This window comes from Myotis daubentonii, chromosome 4 (assembly GCF_963259705.1).
Source record: "Myotis daubentonii chromosome 4, mMyoDau2.1, whole genome shotgun sequence".
In the NCBI taxonomy this organism is placed as follows: domain Eukaryota; kingdom Metazoa; phylum Chordata; class Mammalia; order Chiroptera; family Vespertilionidae; genus Myotis; species Myotis daubentonii.
This window is the reverse complement of record NC_081843.1, coordinates 21,051,161-21,072,581: the sequence shown is the minus strand read 5'-3', so window position 1 is coordinate 21,072,581 and position 21,421 is coordinate 21,051,161. Positions and strand designations below refer to the sequence as shown.

General features: G+C 43.4%; 1 protein-coding gene across 1 annotated transcript in view; it reads left to right on the top strand.

Annotated features, from left to right (window-relative positions):
- Window positions 1-21,421, top strand: part of GRIN2A (glutamate ionotropic receptor NMDA type subunit 2A) — a 72,652-nt gene that overhangs the window by 43,600 nt on the left and 7,631 nt on the right. Inside the window, exon 6 of the mRNA XM_059691954.1 lies at window positions 18,020-18,258. Coding sequence (XP_059547937.1) covers window positions 18,020-18,258 — 239 coding nt within the window. The remainder of the gene's footprint in view (window positions 1-18,019; window positions 18,259-21,421) is intronic.

The following is a 21,421-nucleotide window of genomic DNA, read 5'->3' as shown; positions in this document are numbered from 1 at the left end:
CTTGTGGCATTTAGCAAAGCAAGTGAAGGGGTAAGCAAGAAGGTTCTATAAGTTCCTAGCTGTGTGACTTTGGGCACATTAATTTCTGAGTTCCCGTTTTCTCATCTTTAAATGAGAGTCGTTTAAAGATTAGTGTGTGAACAAACATAAAGAAACTAACCCAGTGCTTGACACGCATTAGGTGCCTACTCATTGCTGATCTGTCCATGACCCTGGCCGGTTGCAGTACACTGCATTGTAAGTCCTCGAGGGCACACCCTGTCATGTCCATTTTTGTTGCCTCTTTCTCCCCTCAGGGCTCACTAGTGGGCCTGACACACAGTAGGTGCTCAAATAAAATTAGTTGAATGAACAAATGAATAGATTTGGTGACATTACAGATATGCTTTTGCAGGGCTTATTTCTTCAATTAAATACATTTTCTGATGAAGAGGATGCTGTTTTCTTTTTTTTTTCTTCATGGTTTTATTTTTTTTTTGAATTTTTTTTTCTTATTGCTTAAAGTATTACAAAGGGTATTACATATGTGTCCTTTTTTCCCCCCCGCCCTTGACAGTCCCCTAGCCTCCCCTATCCCCCAGTGTCTTATGTCCATTGGTTTTGCTTATATGCATGCATACAAGTCCTTCGGTTGATCTCTTACCCCCTTCCCTCCTGCCCCCCAACCCTCCCCGGCCTTCCCGCTGCAGTTTGACAATCTGTTTGAGGCAGCTCTGCCTCTGTATCTATTATTGTTCAAAAGTTTATAATGGTCTCTATTATCCATGAATGAGTGAGATCATGTGGTATTTTTCCTTCATTGACTGGCTTATTTCACTTAGCATAATGCTCTCCAGTTCCATCCATGCTGTTGCAAATAGTAAGAGTTCCTTCCTTTTTACAGCAGCATAGTATTCCATTGTGTAGATGTACCACAGTAGCAGTTTTCTTTAGGAAGGACATTAGCTATCTGTCTCTAGGGAGAGAGACGGGAGGAAGTCACTGTCCAATTAGTCTTCCCAATCCTCTAGGCCTGTAATTATCGTAAGACAGAGGCAGATTCCTCCATTGTCTAATTTGTGTGCAGTAGTATTAATATTCCTCTTTTTCTTCGTATACTTTTTAATACAAATCCTCTGGGATGGCTATAACCAGCAAGATGACATATTTCCTGGGTTTTAGCACTGGAGTGGATCATAAATTATTACTGAGTTTGTGGTTTGAGGTCAAGTTGGTAAACAAGAGGAAGAGTATTCTCCATAGGGAGTGGCATACTATGGCCCAAACTATGGGCATGGCCCAAATCCAGCCACTGCCCATTCTTGAAAATAACGTTTTATTGAAACACAGCCACATCCATTCATTCAGGTGTTGTTTGTGGCTGCTTTCAATGGCAGAGTTGAGTTGTTGCAACAAAAACTCTATGACCTGCAAATCCCGAAATATTTACTATCTGTCCCTTGTTAGAAAAAGTGTGATAACTCCTGGTCTTAGACTGCCTGGAGAAAGACAAGAGGGCAGAAAAGACTTAAAATTGCAAGGAAGGGAAAAGATTAAGGTGCCTAAGGGAAGAATGGAGAGCAAGGAGGGTAGGGAGGGCAAGAGCGACACAGATACATGAGGGGAAGAAATAAAAGGTAAGAAAGGAAACTGGAGGAGAGGAAAATGATGAAGGGGAAAAGAATAGATGAAAGCAAAGAAAGGGAAAGGGAGAGTAATAGGGGGAAAAGAAGAGGAGAGATGAAGACACAAAGAAAGGAAGGGGTGGGGAAGAGAGAGCAGAGAGGTGTGGTAGGTGGCCAGTCCAGCAGTGTTCAGCCTGGGGATCGGCAGGGCACGCTGGATTTGTTCAGCTGAGCACTGAGCCATGTTGCAGATGAAACTGAAGACATCTGAGAATGTCTACTGGCCCATCTCGGCTCCGAGGTACAGCAAGGCACAGACCACTGGCTGCCTCACTCCGGACTCGGAGATGTCTAATTGGTCTCCCGCTGGCGTCCCCGGCTAGCAGTTTTCGTGACATAGGTCCTTGTGTCCTCAGATGACTCAGCAACACCTGATTGCAACCATTTAAAGAGATAAATGCCAAAATAAGGATGGGGGTTTGGGGAAAGGCAGTTCTGAGACTCTGAGAACTGCCTTAGGGGGGAAGAAACAGTTTCCCATTCTCTAAGTGGAAATCTTTCAACAGCCACCATTATCATTGTTATCCTTACAGACATTTATAATAATAGGTACGCTTACGGAGGGATAACCAGGGTCATAAAATCGTCTCCATCCTTATATTTATTAATTGCATTCAGTCTTCAAAATGATTAAATGGCATTAGTTATGATTATTAGTCCCTGTGTACAGGTGAGGAAACTGAGTCACGGGTAGGTTAAGGAAGGTGTCGAGCTACTCGTACATGGCAGCTCTGCTATTGGAACCTAGGCAAGGGGGCCCCAGGGCCTTGCTTTAATCATTATGTAATATTGCTTCTTTCTCTGCTGTCACCCTCATCGACATCCCTAAGGCAGGCTTTCTCATCTGGAAAGGGGCAAAGCTGTGATTGAAACACACACCAGTCAGAATCCAGATTCCGTGTCCTTCTCCTTCCCTGAAGGAACAGCATCTGTCCCCTGCAGAGGATGCTGGGAAAAATGACTTGGTGACAAAGGTTGAGGGTGGGAGAGACAGTGACCTACACTTCGTTCCATTTTTCCACGGAGAAGGAGACTTGTCCATGCCCCGGGCCCCGGCACCGTGGGAACAGGCTCAACCTAATTTTTGAAATCATTCAACCCTGGCAGTTAGGGGAAAACTCCGGGCCCAGAAGCAAGAGATGAGAAGGAATGAAACAAGGACAGAATGTAATTAAGAGGAGTCAGAGGCTCGGCCCCAGCACAGGCAGCCTCTCCAGGTTCACAAAGACCCGACTTGGTCGCCCAAACTGCTTGCTTCCCACAGAGCTCCTCGGAGCTGCATAATCCCTGGCATTTCAGAAAGTTATGGTTTCTTGCTAAACATGTTTTAATCAAATTGAGACTTCAAAGGCAGAAATCACATTTTGGGCTGAGCTAGGCTAATCTGTAAATCACGTGTAATCAAGTTAGCAAAGACCGGGTGCCATTGACAAAGCCATTTGCTCATTCGTTCCTTCTCCCTGTAGATCTGTGTTCAACAGAGAATAACTGAGAAGCTTCAAAGCTCAAGGTGGCGGGATATAAAAATAACTAAAGACTCCTGTTGCCCTTAACAGTAACCTTACCTATAAAGATGCTTGTGTCACTTCTGTGTCCATCAGACTCAGTTAGGGAGCCTGTGGACAACACAGAAACTGACATTTTATCCCCATGGGGCATTTTTACATCTACTCAGGGGTATTTTAATACACAATAAGATTTAAGGCCCTGGCTGATTTGGCTCAATGGATAGAGCATCAGCCTGTGGACTGAAAGGTCCTGGGTTTGATTCTGGTCAAGGGCACATGCCCAGGTTTTGGGCTCAATCTCTAGTAGAAGGTGTGCAGGAGACAGCCAATCAATGATTCTCTCTCATCATTGATGTTTCTATTGCTCTCTCCCTTTCTCTTCCTCTCTGAAATCAATAAAAATATATATTTTAAAAAAGATTTAAGAACCACTCTTTAGATTAACAATGTTTAGCATTTAGGAGCATCTTCTTCTCTGATCGGCAAGTACTGCGTACATATGCCCCTGGCCAAAAGTTCACCCGTTTGAAGTCCATGAAACTGGGTGTTGGCCCTGTGTCTCATTCGTCCTCCTTCTCTCTGGGCTCCTATCTGGGTTTCCATATCCAGAGCCCTTGGCGATTGTGAAAACCTGAGACCAAATGGTGTGGAACTTGGAGGTGTCCGTGTGCACAGTGGCCACAATAAGGAGCATAGGAGATACGGTGTGGGGTGTGAATGGCGGAAGTCGTCACATAGGCTTGAATGGCAAGCTTCCTCATTCAGAAAGACACAACATAGACATGAAAGTGTTTGTTGCTTCCAAAGGTTTCATTTTCATGTAATAACTGTCAAAAATACAGCAGGCAAGACGGAAAGACCCACATTTGGGCAGACAATGACCCACTGCTTTTATTGATTAAATTCACCATGAAACCAGATTGGACCCGATGGCTCTCCTGATCCCGTACACATGTGAATGTGGACCCATTGGAAACCACCAGGGAGGTGTGGCTTGAGATCATTCCTGGTGATGGGTTGCCTGAGTCTAATTTTTTTCCATGCACCCGAACCTCATTTATACACAAAATAGCAGCTTTGATGATATAAACCCAAAGTGGTGGTGATTAATGACACTTTTGATGCCCCAGCAGTGGACACCTCCTATGACCTAGAAAGTATTTCAGAACAAACTACTTATTTGGAAATGAAGTTTTTCAACAGAAGAAAGTGTCCATCTTAAGCATAAAGTAGAAGTGAAGGGCCTACCTGCTTTGCCATTGGGCTGTGACTTAGATGGTACCATGAAAATTAGACTTGTTTATCTCCCTCTTAATTTTAACTCGAGATATAGTTGGAATAATAATGAAACAGTACTTACTTAAGAATCAGATAAAATCTATAAATATTCCAGAGAGTCATTGACTGCCCCTCTGAGTTGAAGCGCCAAGGGTATTTATCTGTGTAAGTTCTCAGGGAATTTTCCAATAGGTCCCTTGAGATCTGCAGTTGCAGTGTTTACTATCAATCTGACACCAGGATTGGAATAAGACTGCAGTGCCAAACTTATTCCTGACAATCAGTGAATGGCTCAAATCAGGAACACCAAATGTCAAGAGAACCATTAAAGTTGAAATACAACATAACGAAGGACTTGCTGGTAAATCAAACATTGATGTCATAGGACCTCACGTAGGAGTGACAGGATGAATAAACAGTGGCCCCAACTCCCTCTCAGTCTACATTTTTAAAAACACTTTGACTTGGCAAAGCAGTATAATATACATAGAAAAGCATCCCAATCCACTACCGCAACATAATTGTTTTCAATATATAATTACCTTCTGGTCCTTGCTACTTGCAGACATGTTTCTTTAAATAATTATTGGTTATGTACACTTTTATATTCCACTATTCCACTTGCCAGTATATTTTAAACCTTTTTTCATGTTACATAATCTGGTCCTCATAATTAATTTTTGCATAAAATATCATATTCATTATTAAATAATATTTCATTACTTTATTTTCTTAATGTTAAACATTTTTTGCTCATATAGATAACTAGAGGCCCGATGCATGAAATTTGTGCAAGTGTAGGCCTTCGCGGTCACGGCTGCCTGGATCCCTCCATCGCAGCTGAGGCTGCTGCCCTGATCCTGCAGCTGCAGCAGAGGCTTCGTCCTGGAAGGACATCCGGTCTAATTAGCATATTATGCTTTTATTATTATAGATGATGGAAGGAACATCTTCCTACCTGTTTTTTTTTATTAATTCTCTGTGTAACAAATTCTTAAATGTGGAGTTTGAAAGGCAAATGGCTACAACTATCCCTAGGAATCTTGATTTCTAGTCATATTACTGCCCCAAAAGGCTGTTGCCAAATAAATTTACTATTAATAATGAGTCACTGTACCAAGTTCAGAACAATGTAGCAGCGCTGGGCATTGTGGTTCTTTTTGCTATTATAGAAGGTATGATGTGCTACCTCAGGGTTGCCTTCGTTTGAATTCCTTTGAATTCTAGAGAAAGACAGGAGGGGGGAGATCTGAGCCGTCTTTTCATCTAGTTTTTGACCATTTAACTATTTTACATATGCATTTTAATGAGAATTTCCTATTTCTTAGTCATTTGTTAAGACTTGTATTATTTCACACACAAAAAGTCATAAATGTAGCATGAGGGGTGTCGCTAAGAACAAAGGCTTTGGGTTGCAAGAAGTGATTTTTACTTGCTCCATGACCTTGGGGAAGTTACCCTTTTTAATGGCCAGTTTCCTCCTCTTTCAATTGGGGATTCTAATGACACCAACCTCACCAACTTGAATGGTATGAGACTACCCAGTGTGTACCATAGGTGATAACAATGGCGAAGATCGTAAATTGGGGTTTATTCTTATTCACATATATGTTTTTCTTAAAAAATAATTTTGTTTCCTGTACTGATTACTTAAATAATGATCTGCTAACTGTGGCCCACTGCCAGCTTTGTGAATGATGCTTTGTTGGAACACAGACGCATCATCCGTGCACTCCGCATGCCTGTGGCTTCCTTTGTGCGGCAGGAGCAGAGTTGAGCAGTTGTGACAGTCACCATCTGGTCCATAAAGCTGCAAAAGTTTACCAATTGGCCCTTTACAGAAAAAGATTGCTGACCTCTGGCTTAAATTACAAAAGTAAAAAATGTATTCTTTAAAAATTATTTTAAAATAATTCCAACAATTTGGATGAAATTAACATAGTACATACCTTTTTATCCTTTAAGACTCTTTTTATTTTCTTTGTAAACAGTTCATATTTCTAGAAAAGGTATTTCTTTTTCTGGATAGAAATATTGTTTCTGTTCACTCTTCTTATTATGCCCCCTCTTGACTCCCAAAATGCAAGAATACCTTCACCTTTAGTGTGCCACTCTTATTCTATTTTTGCTTTCTATCAACTGTAATGTACAATCACTCTCTGGCACAAAGCTCAATGTGCAATTCATTTTTATACCACTGTGTAATTACCACCCAGATCCAGATCTGGAACATGGCCAGCACCCCAGAAAGCTCTCTCATGGCCCCTCCCAGCCAACATCCCCCCAAAAGGTAACACCACTCTGTTCTCCGTGATCATGGACAGCTTTTGCTTCTTGAATTTCAAATAAATGGTAGAATTATATAACGTGTATTCATGTCATGTGTATCTTTTGTGGCATTAGTCCATATTAATGAGTTAACTACAGCTCATTATTTTTCATTACTGCATAGTATTCCATAGTATTACAGTTTAGTTGTACATCTGCTTTGATGGACACTATGGTAGTCTTTGTTTTTGTCTGCTTTGAAAATCTCTGCACATTTTTGTGCACGTAGGCACTTAGCTGTTTGGGAATACACGTAGAAATGAAATTGCTGGGTCATAAGTGCACATATACTCTGCTTCCGTAGATACTCCCAGTAGATAGTTTTCAGAAGTACAACAAATTTACATTCCCACCGGTAATGCATGTGGCTCCTCTATTTCTGCGCGCCCTGTTTCTATCTTCTGGGAGAGAGGTAAAGCAGGCTTGCATAACTGAGCTCTGGGTGTGTTCCTCGGTGGCTGTGTGGGTGGATATCATTGTACAATCATAATGAACAGTGGCCCCAAATAGCCAATAGTTTACAGATGCAGATTTCTTCCCCAGCTTCCTTAATTCATGACCTTGATTCCTCTCACTTGACTTCAGCTGCATCATTTGTAGAATGGGGCAAAAAGTCAATAGTGTCTGCCCTACATACTTACCTGAGTTGGAATCTGTATGTAACTACTCCCCTATCCCCATATGCTCTCCCATTCATCCCTGGCTCTGGTCTCTCTGCCATCCGGTACTTCTGACCTATGAAAAGGGGGACGAGAGCCAGATAAAAACTGCCTCCCCCCCATTTTTCCCCTTCTGTTCTTCACCCTTCTTCTTTTCTCTCTTTCCCCTTCTTCCTCTTTCTTCCCTTTGCTTTTCTTTCTGCTTTCTCTTCTTTCTCCTTCATGCCACAACCAAGTCTTGAATACCCATTAAACTAGCACGCACTGTCCTAGGCAAGGGGAATGCAGATGAAACGGGGATGAGCTCCTCTGCTTAAGGACCTTGCAGTCTCAGGAAGCTTATTAAGAGCTCTTCAATAGAAAGGGAGCTAAAAGGCAGTGATGTCATTTTACTTGCTGAGAGAAAGATATTTTTTGGCATGGGATGTGGAATTTTTGCTATCCTTTTTTTTTCCTTCTTACATCTATAGCCTTTTAAAACACAAGGATCCCTTTGTGATATTAAAAAGCCCTCATGCTCTTACACAGTGAGTCATAGGAATTAGAGGACTATTGATTGAGAAAATGTGCAATGTCAAAAAGTTACTGTGAATTCATTTGTGCTCACAAATGCATATGCCTTTTAAGTCATACCAACTTGACCATCTCTATGTGTAAGAGACAAATTAGTTAAGCAGACTCCAGAAGTGCTTGTTAAACACAGAATTTCCTGGACTTCTTGAAAATGTTCTACAGTCATAACTCCAGATAATTATTTCTCACCAATTCTACCCTCGAATGGAAAATTGTGACCACGTACATCGTTTGATGTCTGATGGAGTTGCCCAATTCTTGCTCCAATTTTTCCTTTTCTTCTTTAAGAGACACAGGTTGAGGACCTGTGTGCACAAAATTCCCCAACTCCAGCTTGCACGGTTGATCACGTGGCCTTCTGAAATCCCAGCCAGATGGCGACAACCCGCAATGAATTCCACGGTGCTCGAGCTCCATCCACAGAGCAGAGACCTCAACTGGAAGGTGGAACATTTATGCCAAAGACAGCCTGTCTCTGCATATAACTGGATATATTTAAGCCTATTTTTATTCTGGTTTTGTGACTTCTCAGCATTATACAGAAATGGAATATTCTGACATTTAAATAAGGGAGATTTATCTTCCAAAGTTATTCTATTTGTGTCCAGAATCTTGTATTCTTCCTCTCCCCAGCTCCCCAGCCCACACCAAAGGTATTTTTTTTCTCCTTAGCAAGTTGTTCAGTGACCCTCAGAGATTATGGATACAGAGATTCTAGGCTCCAGATGTTATTATTTCCAGATCCAAGTCATCTGACTTAAACCCAAGAGTTTAGAATTAACGAAACTAAAGTCCCAAGGTCAGTGATAAGATGGTCTGGCTGACCTTACGCTGTTTCAAGGTCACATATTAAATCCCAGATCTGACCAGTGGCTTCCTTCCAGGGCAACTAGGCAAGAAACAGGGTTGGCCTCAAACCTGCAGACCCCAAGCTGTCCTCACTCCCAACCGCAGTTCAGAGCTCACAGTGGCTGAATTTGTTCTCCGGGAGAACGGGAGGCTGCTGCTGATGGTGCCCCAGATTTTCTACAAAGAAAATTGTTCCTTTGCCATTTCCAATTCCATTCAGGCTTCTGAGAAACTCCAATTGCCCAATCCCTGGACAAGACATGAAACAGGATTGAAATGGGGTCAGTTCCCCTCTTGGTGTTCACAGCAAACCCTAATGGAATCAGCAGCAACGTCACTCTGACGTCTTGGCTGTGGATAGAAGTCAGTTCCCCGTGGGGAACCATGGGACTCTGTTGCTGGGACTTTTGCTTAGAACGTGCTTGCCCCCTGGGTCAGCCTTGATTTCCGGGTTCCAGAGACTATTCCTGACCCCTTTGCCTGTGACTTCACAGATTCTTTCCTCTCTTGGTCTCTTGCTGATTCTCAGAGCAGTGAATCACCAGCTAAACAAGAAGGAAAGCCTCATCTACAGTCAGTACACCTTTTTTTTCTATTTTTTTATTATTAATTTCAGAGAGGAAGGGAGAGGGAGAGAGAGATAGAAACATCAATGATTAGAGAGAATCATTGATCAGCTGCCTCCTGCACGCCCCCTACTGGGGATTGAGCTTGAAAACAGGGTATTTGTCCTAACTGGGAATCGAACCCAGGACCCTTCAGTCCACAGTCTGACCCTCTATCCACTGAGCCAAACCAGCTAGGGCATCACAGTTTTTTTAAAAATCCTCAACAAGATTATTTGTGTTTTTTATTGATTTTTGAGAGAGAGGGAGAGAGAGAGAGAGAGAGAGAGAGAGAGAGAGAGAGAGAGAGAGAGAGAGAAATATTGGCATGAGAGAGAAACATAAATCAGTTGCCTCCCTTACGCACCCAGATTAGGGATTAAGCCTGCAATCTAGGTATGTGTCCTGACCAGGAATCAAACCCACAGCCTTTTCGGTGTATGGGACAACACTCCAACTGATTGCATCTCTCAGCCAAGACTTCAGTCAACACACTTTTATGGACCCACCAACTATGTGCCAAGATCTGTGCCAGGGACTGGAGATTCAGGAAGAACAAGGAAAGATCTTCACCCTGAATAAACTCACCTCCCAATGGGGAGGACATAGAAGCAATTGACAATTATACTTGAGTGTGACGGATTTTCTATTGACAAGATATCCTGATGCCTCAGGAGAAACTGTGGTCTCTTACCAACATCCCTGTGTATTCAGGGAAGACTTCCTGGAGATGGAGACCTCTGAGCTATGAACTCCACATATAGCCATTGCCAAGTTTTCAGCATGATACTACGCAGCTGGTATATCCATAATAAATTGTTATGGTGCTGGTGATACTGACAGTTGTTACATATCTTGGAAGCAGGAGAGTTTAATCTGTACATTCTGCCTGCCTCTGAGGCCATGACCCGACTCTACTAGTGGTTGTGTTACTGGGGTAACATTTCCTGGTGACCTTCCTCCACACTATAGCGCCATTGTTCAAATCTTTCATCCCTCACCTACCTGTAACCGCCTGCCTTCTGTTATATGTGAGGAGACACTGGGCTTCCGTGGACAACAGTTGAAGAATCTTGGGTCCACCAAGCACACAGCTGGTCTCATCCAATGGCCCCGCTGTTCCCAGGATACCCCAGACTTCTTAGCATGAAAGCTGAGTCCTTTGCAATGAGCTCCTGCCCTTCAGGCTCCTTCTTTGATCACTTCTTCCTTCCCCCAAATCTCTGATCTCAAAACACTCCACGTTGTTTTCCTGCCTATGGCCTTATGCAAATTCAATCATCTTATCTTGCCATAAGCACTGGTCTGCAGGTCTGTCTCTCAGGACTCTGAGCTTGTAGGGGCCAAAGACTGTGTTATCCATCTCTGTGTACAAATACAGAGATGCTGACTCCGTGCTGAGTGCTTAAGTAATTTAATGAATGGATGGATGAATGGATGGATGGATGGATGGATGGATGGATGGATGGATGGATGAAAATGAGTGAGTGAATGAATGTGGGAAGGAGTATGTCAAAACTAAATGACGTCAATCAGTTGGAGTGTCGGCCCATACACCAAAAAGCATTAGTTGCCTTGACCAGAAATGATACAAAATATTAAACCCAGCTTCTACAAACCACATACTATTTCTTTCCATGTGATCACTGCCTAGGGTCAGGTGCTTTGGCCAGAGACCAAGGGAAGAAAATATGTAGATGTGTGCCTGCAAGGGTACATGTGTGGGCTGATTTTAGAAGATGTACTGCAGCAAATTCTCAGGCCTTGCATGAAGCCTAAAGGGTAGGTTCACAACTGACTTTTCACCACTGACCTGGAGGAGAAAGGCTCAGCAAGTCTGAAGGCTGGTCACATTGCATGCTGTAAATCCTTTCCGGAAGCAATGCCCTTAGTGCTCGGACAGTCTTAAGAACAGGCTGAAATCTAATCTGAAAAGCAACTGCAGTCCCTGGGGAGGTGGGGAGAATGAGTCTGAGGGCTAAATAAGGAACTGATTTCTCTTACCATTGAACATAGATTCTTCTTGGAGGCCTACGCCTTCTCTCTGGACATGCATCCTTGGACTCATAGGCTCCACGGGAGGGCACGGGAAGGAGAATGTGATCTACCCAGTGCCCCAGCCTCCCTGGCTTGAGGCAGGAAATAATGTGATCATCAGCAATACTAATTGTGTAACAAGTGTGTTCCAGGCACTGCACGTGTGCACCCTCATTGAATTCCAACTAAACTCCCACGTGGTAGATGCTGTTGTCCTACGTTTGGTAGGTGTTAGATCTGGTGCTCAGAGAGACTGAGCAGGTTCCTTTGCCTCTCTGGCCCCATCTGTAAAATGGGTGTGATAATGGCACCAGCCACATTAAGTTGGTATGAGGGCTTGTGGCTTAATTTCAGAAAATTCTATAGGGGGCCTGGAAGAGAAGATAATTTATGTGACTTTGTTAAATAAAAAGAATTGAAAAGTTGATAAATGCATGGGTGTGGGGATGGATATATAAGAGGAGTATCTGGCTCAAGATCAAGTGGGTAGCACCTGTTGAAGGTGGGAGTTGAATGCAGGCGGTCTGGTTCTCATACTCCCCCCGTGACTATGTAGCCCTTACAGGATGATTCAACACGCTCCCCAAACCCTCGGGAAAGGGCACTACCATTTGTAGCTCATTCCAGTGTTTTCTACCTGAAACCTTCTTTCCTATGATGTGCTGGATGGTGTCTACTTACATTTTTATTCATTAATTTTTGCAAATCTGAAAGCCATGACTTCTGCCTTGTGAGTGAGTGGATGGATGATATGAGAGTCCATGCTGGTGGGTGGGCCCGCTGTCTGTGTCCTTTCTGCACAGGATTCAGTCTGACCAATTCTGTATGTTTCATGCAGCCTCTTGCAGCATCACCCAAAGTGCCAATGGCAGCAAGTCTCAGACATACGTGCGCACAGAGCTGTCTCTGAAATCCTCACCTGTTCCCTTCTAGATTTTACATCTCTCTGGCTCCTGCTTCTGGAAGCCCCACCACGCTGCCTTTTAACTGGCAGCTTTAGGAAAGAGAGAGAGAGAGGGCTGTGACACCTGGTTTGACACACAGCCTTCCTAAGATGCCACAGAACTCCGAGGCTGGCAGAGAGACCCGTGCTGGCAATGCCTTCTTCCCTGAAGATAGATATAGGAAGGTCCTCTGAACAGGTGTAACTTCCATGGATACAAAGGCATCTTCAAGTGCGCATGAGCTTCCTGTCTGTCATTAGAGGTATAAATAGAGGGAGAGAAAGCTCTGGGCTCTCAGGTGCAGAGAGCAAGACAATACAGGCCTGGCTGCAAACTCAACGCTGCTCAGGCTTCCTCTCCTCCCAGGAGAGCTCTTAGCTTTTGTCTTTGCAGCGAGAATGAGTCTGCTGCAGGAAAGACATTTAATTGTCCCATTTACCAGCTCCAGTTTACAAGATCACGTCGACAGGGATCACGGCCTCTTTGTAACGGAGCAACTGACAGCCGAATGAACATCACAGCGCTGCTCCTCGGAAAAATGGCACTTGCCGCTTTGCCAGCCGACGACATGCAAACGCCCAGCTTCTTACGCTGGGGCCCACTGCACGTTCCCTCTTGCTCTGCATTTTCTCTATTTATATGGCAGAAACACTCACCCCACAAACCTGCGCGTTTTGCAGTGCTGCCCCATTTAAGCCTGGGGTTGTAAGGAAAGAAACAAACGGAAAATACGGGTTCAGCGCTTGCTATGTGCTGCAGGCCACGAGAAACACCAAAATCATAACACATGGTCCCTCGTCTCCCTCAAGGAGATTACAATATACTTGAGTAAATTAAAAACGAAATAAAACATTTGAACTGCAGTTCAGTACACGCGTAGCAGAAGGCTGTGAGGCAGGAAATGAATAACTGGAAAGTCATGGGAACAGGCTGCAATTGGCATTGAGAACTGCGTTTTGTTCTCCTCTCTGGATGTGGGTCTGGTTTACCCAGTGGACTTATTCAAAGAGAGAGGCGGTTTGGGGGCAGAGGGCAAGGGAAAGTCTTCATATTCACATTCGGAAAGGAATCAAGATGATGTGTCTTATACCCAGACTGACCCTGTTACAGGCACACAAGCCTGGCTGTCTCTGCGACAACAGCAAAAGGAAGATGTGCTGGGAATGTGACAGAACATGGGGTAAAGACCCATTTTTGTGTCCCCACAGACTCCAAAATGTGGGAAGTCGGCGGCACACAGTATTTTTGAGGGGATGGCCTCAGAGTTTTTTGACAAGACGAACCCATACTGTAACTCGCGGCGTTGAGTGGATAATGAGATAACATGACAGTGTCTCCCATGACGTTTGCAGCTCTGTGGAAGCACCGGGGGCTGCTGGGAGGAGAGGACTGGAAATCAGGATAGCCCTTCCCATCACTTTGCCTGCACCACTGAGTAACCAGCGCCCTTCCTTGAGAAGAACTTCTAAAGAGGCACATTTCCTATTTTCTCCTTCCATGAATACATACGTGGTTTAAATCCTGATTACAAAAGTTGTACATGCGTATATGGTTGTGGGACAATGGAAGACCCAAGGCCCATGTACCCTTTCATGCTACAAACACAGAACTCAGGATTACATGCAATTGCACATACGCACATTCACACCCTCCCACACTCCCACAGTGCACAAAGTGAAAAAGAAGGGGAATTCTTTAGGCGCCAGAAACAGAGGGGACTCAGATGTTCCCATGGCACTTTTCAGCTGAGGTGCGGCATCTAAGGGAAGACGGCCTTTAACATCCACTTGGGGCCCTGGATCATGCAAGGGAGTAAAAAATGATACCACTGCGTGAGGCTGAGACCTCCAGCGAGTCAACGCACCTGTGAAAAGGAGATTAGAAAAAACTGTCCATCAAAGTGAAGAAAGTACAAGAAGGCTTGCCATCTGTTTGAAGCTCTGAGAAATTAACACCAAAATGAGTATGGAGGTCTAAATGTATGCTACTGAAATGGTGTGGTAATTACAGTAAACAAATTTCATACTAAAGCTGGTGCATTGCAAGTCCCTGGGACCGTGATGGAAGCAAACCCAGAACCCCGCAGCGGGGGCACTTCTACAGCCCAGGATGCTTGGGAGCCCTCAGGTTGCTGAAGATGAGCTCATAATCAAAAGTTACTAATGTCACAGGGAAGTAAGCCACCATGAGAGGCAGCACACACAACCAATAAGGTGGGAACCCCAAGAACCAAGGGGGCGGGGAGGAGGCAGGGCAGAGAACAACCCAAAGACTGTAGGGTTGAATTATTAAATATAAAAGTTTTAAAAAATAACAGAGGAGTAGGACAGTACAATCAAAAGAACTGGCAGATGTACCACAGTTTTCTAATCCATTCATCTGTTGATGGGCACTTAGGCTGTTTCCACAGCTTAGCTACGGTGAATTGTGCTGGGGGGTGGGGTGGGGGGGTGGTGGTAAGAGATCAACCGAAGGACTTGTATGCATGCATATAAGCATAACCAATGGACACAAGACACTGGGGAGTAGGGGAGGCTGGGGGAAGGTTAAGGGGGGGAAAGGAGACAATGTACTACTCTTTGTAATACTTTAAGCAATAAAACAAAATTTAAAAAAAAAAACTGGCAGAACTTTAAAAAAAGGCAGATGAATGTCACAATTAAAATAGATGAAAATTAAAACAGAAAGCTAAGTATTACTAATGAAGGAATAAATGAACTGGAAAGTGTGCAAATCATCTAACGGCAGGACAGAGAGATAAAGGAATGGGAAGTATTAAAACAAAGTTAATAACCTAGAGGATATGATGAGAGGGTCCAGAATAGTTTAAACAAAATTGTCAGAAGCGAAAAAAGCCAGGATTATCATGTGCCATTAGAGAATTGTGTTACCACTCACTGCACACCTTATTAGAATGGCTAAAATCCAAAACGCAGAGAACATTAATCAACGTGGGTGAGGATGCAGAGCAACCCCTATTCACTGCTGGTGGGAATGCATGATGCCACGGCCACTTCGCAAGGCAGTTTGGCGGTTTCCTACAAAGCTAGACATACTAGTAGTCTCACTGTGCAATCTAGCGATATGTTCCTAGGTATTTACCCAAATGCATTGAAAACTTGCATCCACAGACAAAACCTGCACAGAATGTTTATAGCAGCTGTATTCATAACTGGTTAAACCAAGGAGCAGCCAAGATGTCCGTCGGCAGGTGAATGGACAAACAGACTATACATGTATGTGATGGAATATTATTCCGCAATAAAAAGAAGCAAGCTATCAAGTCATTGAAATACATGAAAGAACCTAAGTATGTTCTGTTCAGTGAAAGAAGCTTGTCTGAAAAAGCTACATACTACATGGTTCCATCCATATGATGTTCTGGAAAAGACAAAGACCAGTGATTGCCAGGGGTTGGGATGGAGGGAGGGAGAGATGAATAGTTGGAGCATGGGACTTCTAGGGCAGTGAAAATACACTATGTTACTGCAATGGTGGGTGCTTAGCATTAAGTACTCAGCAATACCCACAGACCTACAAAGCAAAGAGTGAACCGCAATGTAAACTGTGGACTTTAGTTAATAGTAATGTATCAAGATTGGTTCATAAATTGTAAAAAAAAAAAATGCCACTATCAATGTCGGAAGTTAATAAGGGAAAGTGAGAGAAATGGGGGCTATGAGTATGTGGAAACTCTCTGTACTTTCTACTCTAAAAATGAAAGTCTATTAATTTTTTTAAAAAAGATAGGATGGCGAGAGTTAATACACCAAGCAGCAATGGGTGAGATTTTTCCAGAATTAAAGTTATGAGTCACCAGGTTGAAAAGCAGAGCAAATAAAACAAACCCACACCCAGATTCCACACCACAGACAAAATGAAATTCTCAAAAGTGAGTAGAGAGAAAATAGAAATTACATAGCAAGTAATTACGGGCTGGCTTCTAATAACAGCTGCAGTCTAGATCAGAGGAAAACTCATAACATCTTCAAAAGGTCAAGAAACAATAACTGCCGACGTAGCTTTCTGTGTCCCATCGAATCAGTCAAGAGCTAGAACAAACCACCAGCAATACACACTGATTCCCCGAAACATAAAAAGGGAACAGTAGAGCAGTATGTAAACAGTCATTTGATTAAGTTCTTCGAGAGGGATCCAGTAATCAGGTGGACTATTTCCTTTGTTTTGCTCTGCATGTCTCTTGTATCTTAGAGATCACACACACACACACACACACACACACACACACACACACGTGCTCGCGCGCGCACGCACGCACTTCTAGCTTCCATTTAGCATTATGTGCAGACTCCTTGATTGTCACTGCCCTTGAAGGGTAGTGTGTAAAGGCTGAATCCTAGTCTAAGTGCCATAGTTGAGTGAATTGCTGGACAGTTAGTATGATTGCTAGGCATTCAGATCAGAAAATTTCCTCCTAAATGGCAACTGGATAAAATGCACATAAGAGAGAGACAAAATAACGCTAAGCATGCTTATTACCTTATTTCTTTGAAAACCCCACTTGCTTCTTTAAGTGCTGACTGGAGCGGGAGGTGTTTAATTTACCAGGGGCCATTCAGAGCCAGTTGGGGTGTTTCCTTTCAATCAATGCTTTGAGGCCTAAGTGCATAGTTTGTGGGTGACCATTTGGAACAATCCTGGATGTTCTTTTAAAGGAAGAGGGAAGCCCTGGCTGGTTTGGCTCAGTGGATAGAGCGTCAGCCTGTGGACTGAAGGATCCCGTGTTTGATTCCTGTCAAGGGCACATGCCTGGGTTGCATGCCCGATCTCCAGTAGGGGGCGTGCAGGTGGCAGCCGATCAATGATTCTCTCTCATTATTGATGCTTCTATCCCTCTCTCCTTCTCCCTTCCTCTCTAAAATCAATAAAAAAATATTTAAAAAAAATAAAATAAAATAAAGCAAGAGGGAAGAAGAAACTAATATATTTGAAGATGATGGTGTGCCAGGCATTGCGCTGGGCATTTTCTTCACAACAGTACCACGAAGGCTGCAATTTAATGAGTTCCTGTGATTCAGGCACTACATTTTGTAATTTTACATATGTGAGTTGGATCCTCACCACAAATGTGGGAAATAGTCAGTGTTATTATACCCATTTCACAGGCAGGATAACTGTAGCTCCGAAGTCACAGCTAGTGAGTGATGAAGTCATAACTGGACTGCAGGTCTTTCCACTGTAGCTGGCTGCCAGTTTAGCCCATGTCCTGCTCCAGAATCGGGTGTGTTTGAGGTTGAGATAGAGAAAAATAGGATGGGCAGAACATAATGATAATGACATGAACAAACAAACAAAAAAAACATAGAAAAAGGCAAAAAAGGGACTATGCCAAACTATACATTATCTCATTTCATCTTCCTACAACAGACAGTAAGTAGGTATTATTATCATTACCTTCACTCAACAAGTGAGTGATGCAGACCAGGAAAGCTCAGTAATTTGCCTTCAGGTTACACAGCCACAGATCATGGATGTGTATCCCAAACCCAAAGATGCTTGCCCCAGAGTGCATGCCCCGCTCCTCACTGCCTGTGGGTCGTATCTTCTGTGCAGGTGAGATGGAGGAGCTGGAGACGCTGTGGCTCACAGGGATCTGCCACCACGAGAAGAACGAGGTGATGAGCAGTCAGCTGGACATCGACAACATGGCAGGCGTGTTCTACATGCTGGCGGCCGCCATGGCCCTCAGCCTCATCACCTTCATCTGGGAGCACCTCTTCTACTGGAAGCTGCGCTTCTGTTTCACGGGCGTTTGCTCTGACCGGCCGGGGCTGCTCTTCTCCATCAGCAGGGTCAGTACCCCTGGCAGCCGCTTCCTTTTGCAGTAGCAGGTCCAGGGAAGCATCGGGCGTCCAGAGAATCAGGGGGTCTTGACTTTTTGCAGGAAAGGATCTGAATCTTGGGCGTTTATAAGCCATGGTTTGCAAACCCAGATGACTATATTAGCCAGAAAAGAAGGGTGAATGGGGGAAGCAGGCTGGGCATGAGAAAGGCAGCACCAATGATGTGAAAAATGGCTTCTGAAATTGGGTGTCTGGGTGAGGGAACAATGGAGGATCCCAGGACCTGTGACAAACTGTGCATAATGCTCACCATGCCTGAAGGGGCAGTCCTCCTCAGTGGAGGATGGGAATGCAGAGCGAATATTATCAGGTCTTATTTGTAAAAGAGAAAATAGTGGTCTGATTTTGTGTGAAACCTTTCTGTTTTAAATATTAGTAACTAATTCCATTAAAAAACACAAAAAACATCATGTGGGCCAAACAAAGCAGTCTGTGGCCTCCATTATTAGCACCCAGGCATGCTATGCCACACTACTAGCATCCCTAGGCAGGGTGTGACAGTGTGCGCATGCATTCCAACAGAACGTGCAGGACAAAACGTAATCTGCACACACAGCCACGCTTTGTGTATGCACCCCAACAAAACACGGAAAGCATGAGCAGTGCAATAGTGTCTGCAATGAAGCCAGACGTGAAGACCCATGACAAAATGCACACACATCAAACAAGACAAAATACACATTCAGCCCAACACAAACTACAGCACAGAGTACACAGGCGATGGGAGTTCCCATGCAATACAAGAAAATCTCCTTTTATTCTGTATAACATGGCATGTGGGTGTTGCCATAAAAAGCACATGTGACATAATTCACCAGTAATGATAACCATCATGGAAAATGCTTATATTTGTGAAGCACATATATGTTCCAGGCACCTTATAAGAACTTTATACCCTCTATTTCATGTAACCTACAAACCAACTCTATGTAATTAGCTCCAGATTACAGATGGGGGAACTCAGAGTTATGAGATTAGGGGTATTACCCAAGGACACACAGTTGTGGTGGAGCCATGGTTTGAATCTAAATAGTGTACCATCCAGAGCCCACACTCTTACACATCCAACAAATAGCAAATACAAGCAACACGAGAGATTTGATACAAATCATACTATACAATATATATGTGCATGCAGCTCACATAATGTGTTTACATATTCAACACAATCTAGTAATTTACTTGCATCATAATAAAAGCATATACATACATATTGTTTATTCATCATCTAACATAGTAGAACATTATCTGTCTACTAGAGGCCCAATGCACGAAATTCATGCAAGGGGCTCGGTCCTCACAGCCTTGGTGGCTTGCCTCGGCCCTCGCAGCCCTGGCTTCATCTGGAAGGTTGTCCAGAAAGATGTACGGAAGGTCGTTCAGCTGTCCAGTCTAATTAGCATATTATGCTTTTATTATTATAGATTTTGTATCAATCATCTGTCTGTCCATCTCTTTCTCCACCCATTCGTTCATCCATCCATGCATCCATGCATCCATCCATCCATGCATCCATCCATCTATCCATTCATCCATCTATTCATTCATCCGTCTGTTCATTCATCTGTCTGTTCATCCATTCATCCACCCATCTATCCATCCATCCCATTCAATCTATTTATCTCCCTATTTCTCCCATTTACTGTCCTTGGAATTTTTTTTCACATGTGTTTAATGAATTTGGATTTGAAACATGGTGAAAAATATTTTTTAAAAACATCTAATTTTATATGCTAAGCTTTATTGAGGAAGCTAAATCATTGTTTAAAAAGGAATTTTTGTATCCTTAGCATTTAGTGATTTTAAAAACCTCGGAGATTCAGAAGGTACACATTAGCTTAGTGAGGAGGATTTATTTTCTCCATTCAATGGCACTGTAAACTTGAGTTTGGTGCAAATACGTATTTCTTAATTAGCTTGATGGCATCTAAACACACAGATTGCTTAAAAATAACAGTGTGCGTGCATATAGCTAGGTATGCCAACTTTAAGCTAATTCTCTCTGCCAATTACTAAAGGCTTTCCATATCCAAAGATTCTGGGATTATTATGGGCAAATGCATACTGTTGCATTTACTTATAAATCCTGCTTGTGTTTGGAAGAGCATTTCCTTTGTCTGAGATGTCTGAGATACCATTAAGGAAGCCAAGTTGATAGGATCATTATTATAAGAAATGAACTAAATCCCTCACTCCTGTTCCAAGCATCTTGAAGAATGGGAGTGTTGGTGGGGCGGGGGGGGGGGGGGGGGGGGGAGATGAGACTGAGCCCACAGGAGCAGCTGTTGTTGTGTTGTGCATTGACGGGCTGGAAGAGCTGGAATTTGAATATCAGCCTCCCTTCCCTAAGCCAGAGTAGACCCCTCATCCCATAGGAGCACTGAAGGGACTTGTGTGCCCCCTTGAAACTCCCAGCAATCCTCACTCGTGCCCCCAACGGTTGCAGGGAGCCCTCCAACAGCAACTGCCCTCCCTCCTTCTCCCCAGATGAGATTTGTCTTTTAAAATAAGCACAGCCTGGTACGTGTGAATAAAAAGATCTCATCCTTAATGTACTTTTCTCATTCCAAGTTTACCTAATAAATCTCTCTCTCATTTATTAGGGAAACTCAGAATGGGCTTAGCCCCCAATGCTGCGCCTAGAAGGACTTCTGGGTTGCTAACAAGTGCACTTTCTATTCTGGTCAAGGGCCAGCACACATTTTTTAAACTGGTCTGATGTGTATATTCACACACATGCCACCTTACATATATGCTTGCATACAGTGCAGAGAACACACACAGAAGCAAAAGTGTCTTCAGTGTGTACACACCATAATTTCCTGTGAAATAAAACCTGCAGTGGGGAATTCCCAAGCAAAGAACCTACTTTCCTACAAATAGAAGATTACAAGGACACAATGAATTATGCCTCGTGTGTAAATGAGAGCCTGGGCCATTGTCTCTAATCCTCACCATATCCTATGAGGTTGAGTTGATCACACCTGTCCTATGAATGGAGAAACCAAGTCCCAACAGGTTAGAATGGGACCCTCCTGTTCGGTTACGTTTCCTTAAAACAACAGAGGTCTTCTCACTTCATCTCTCATGCCAGAAAAATAAGCATGAGAGA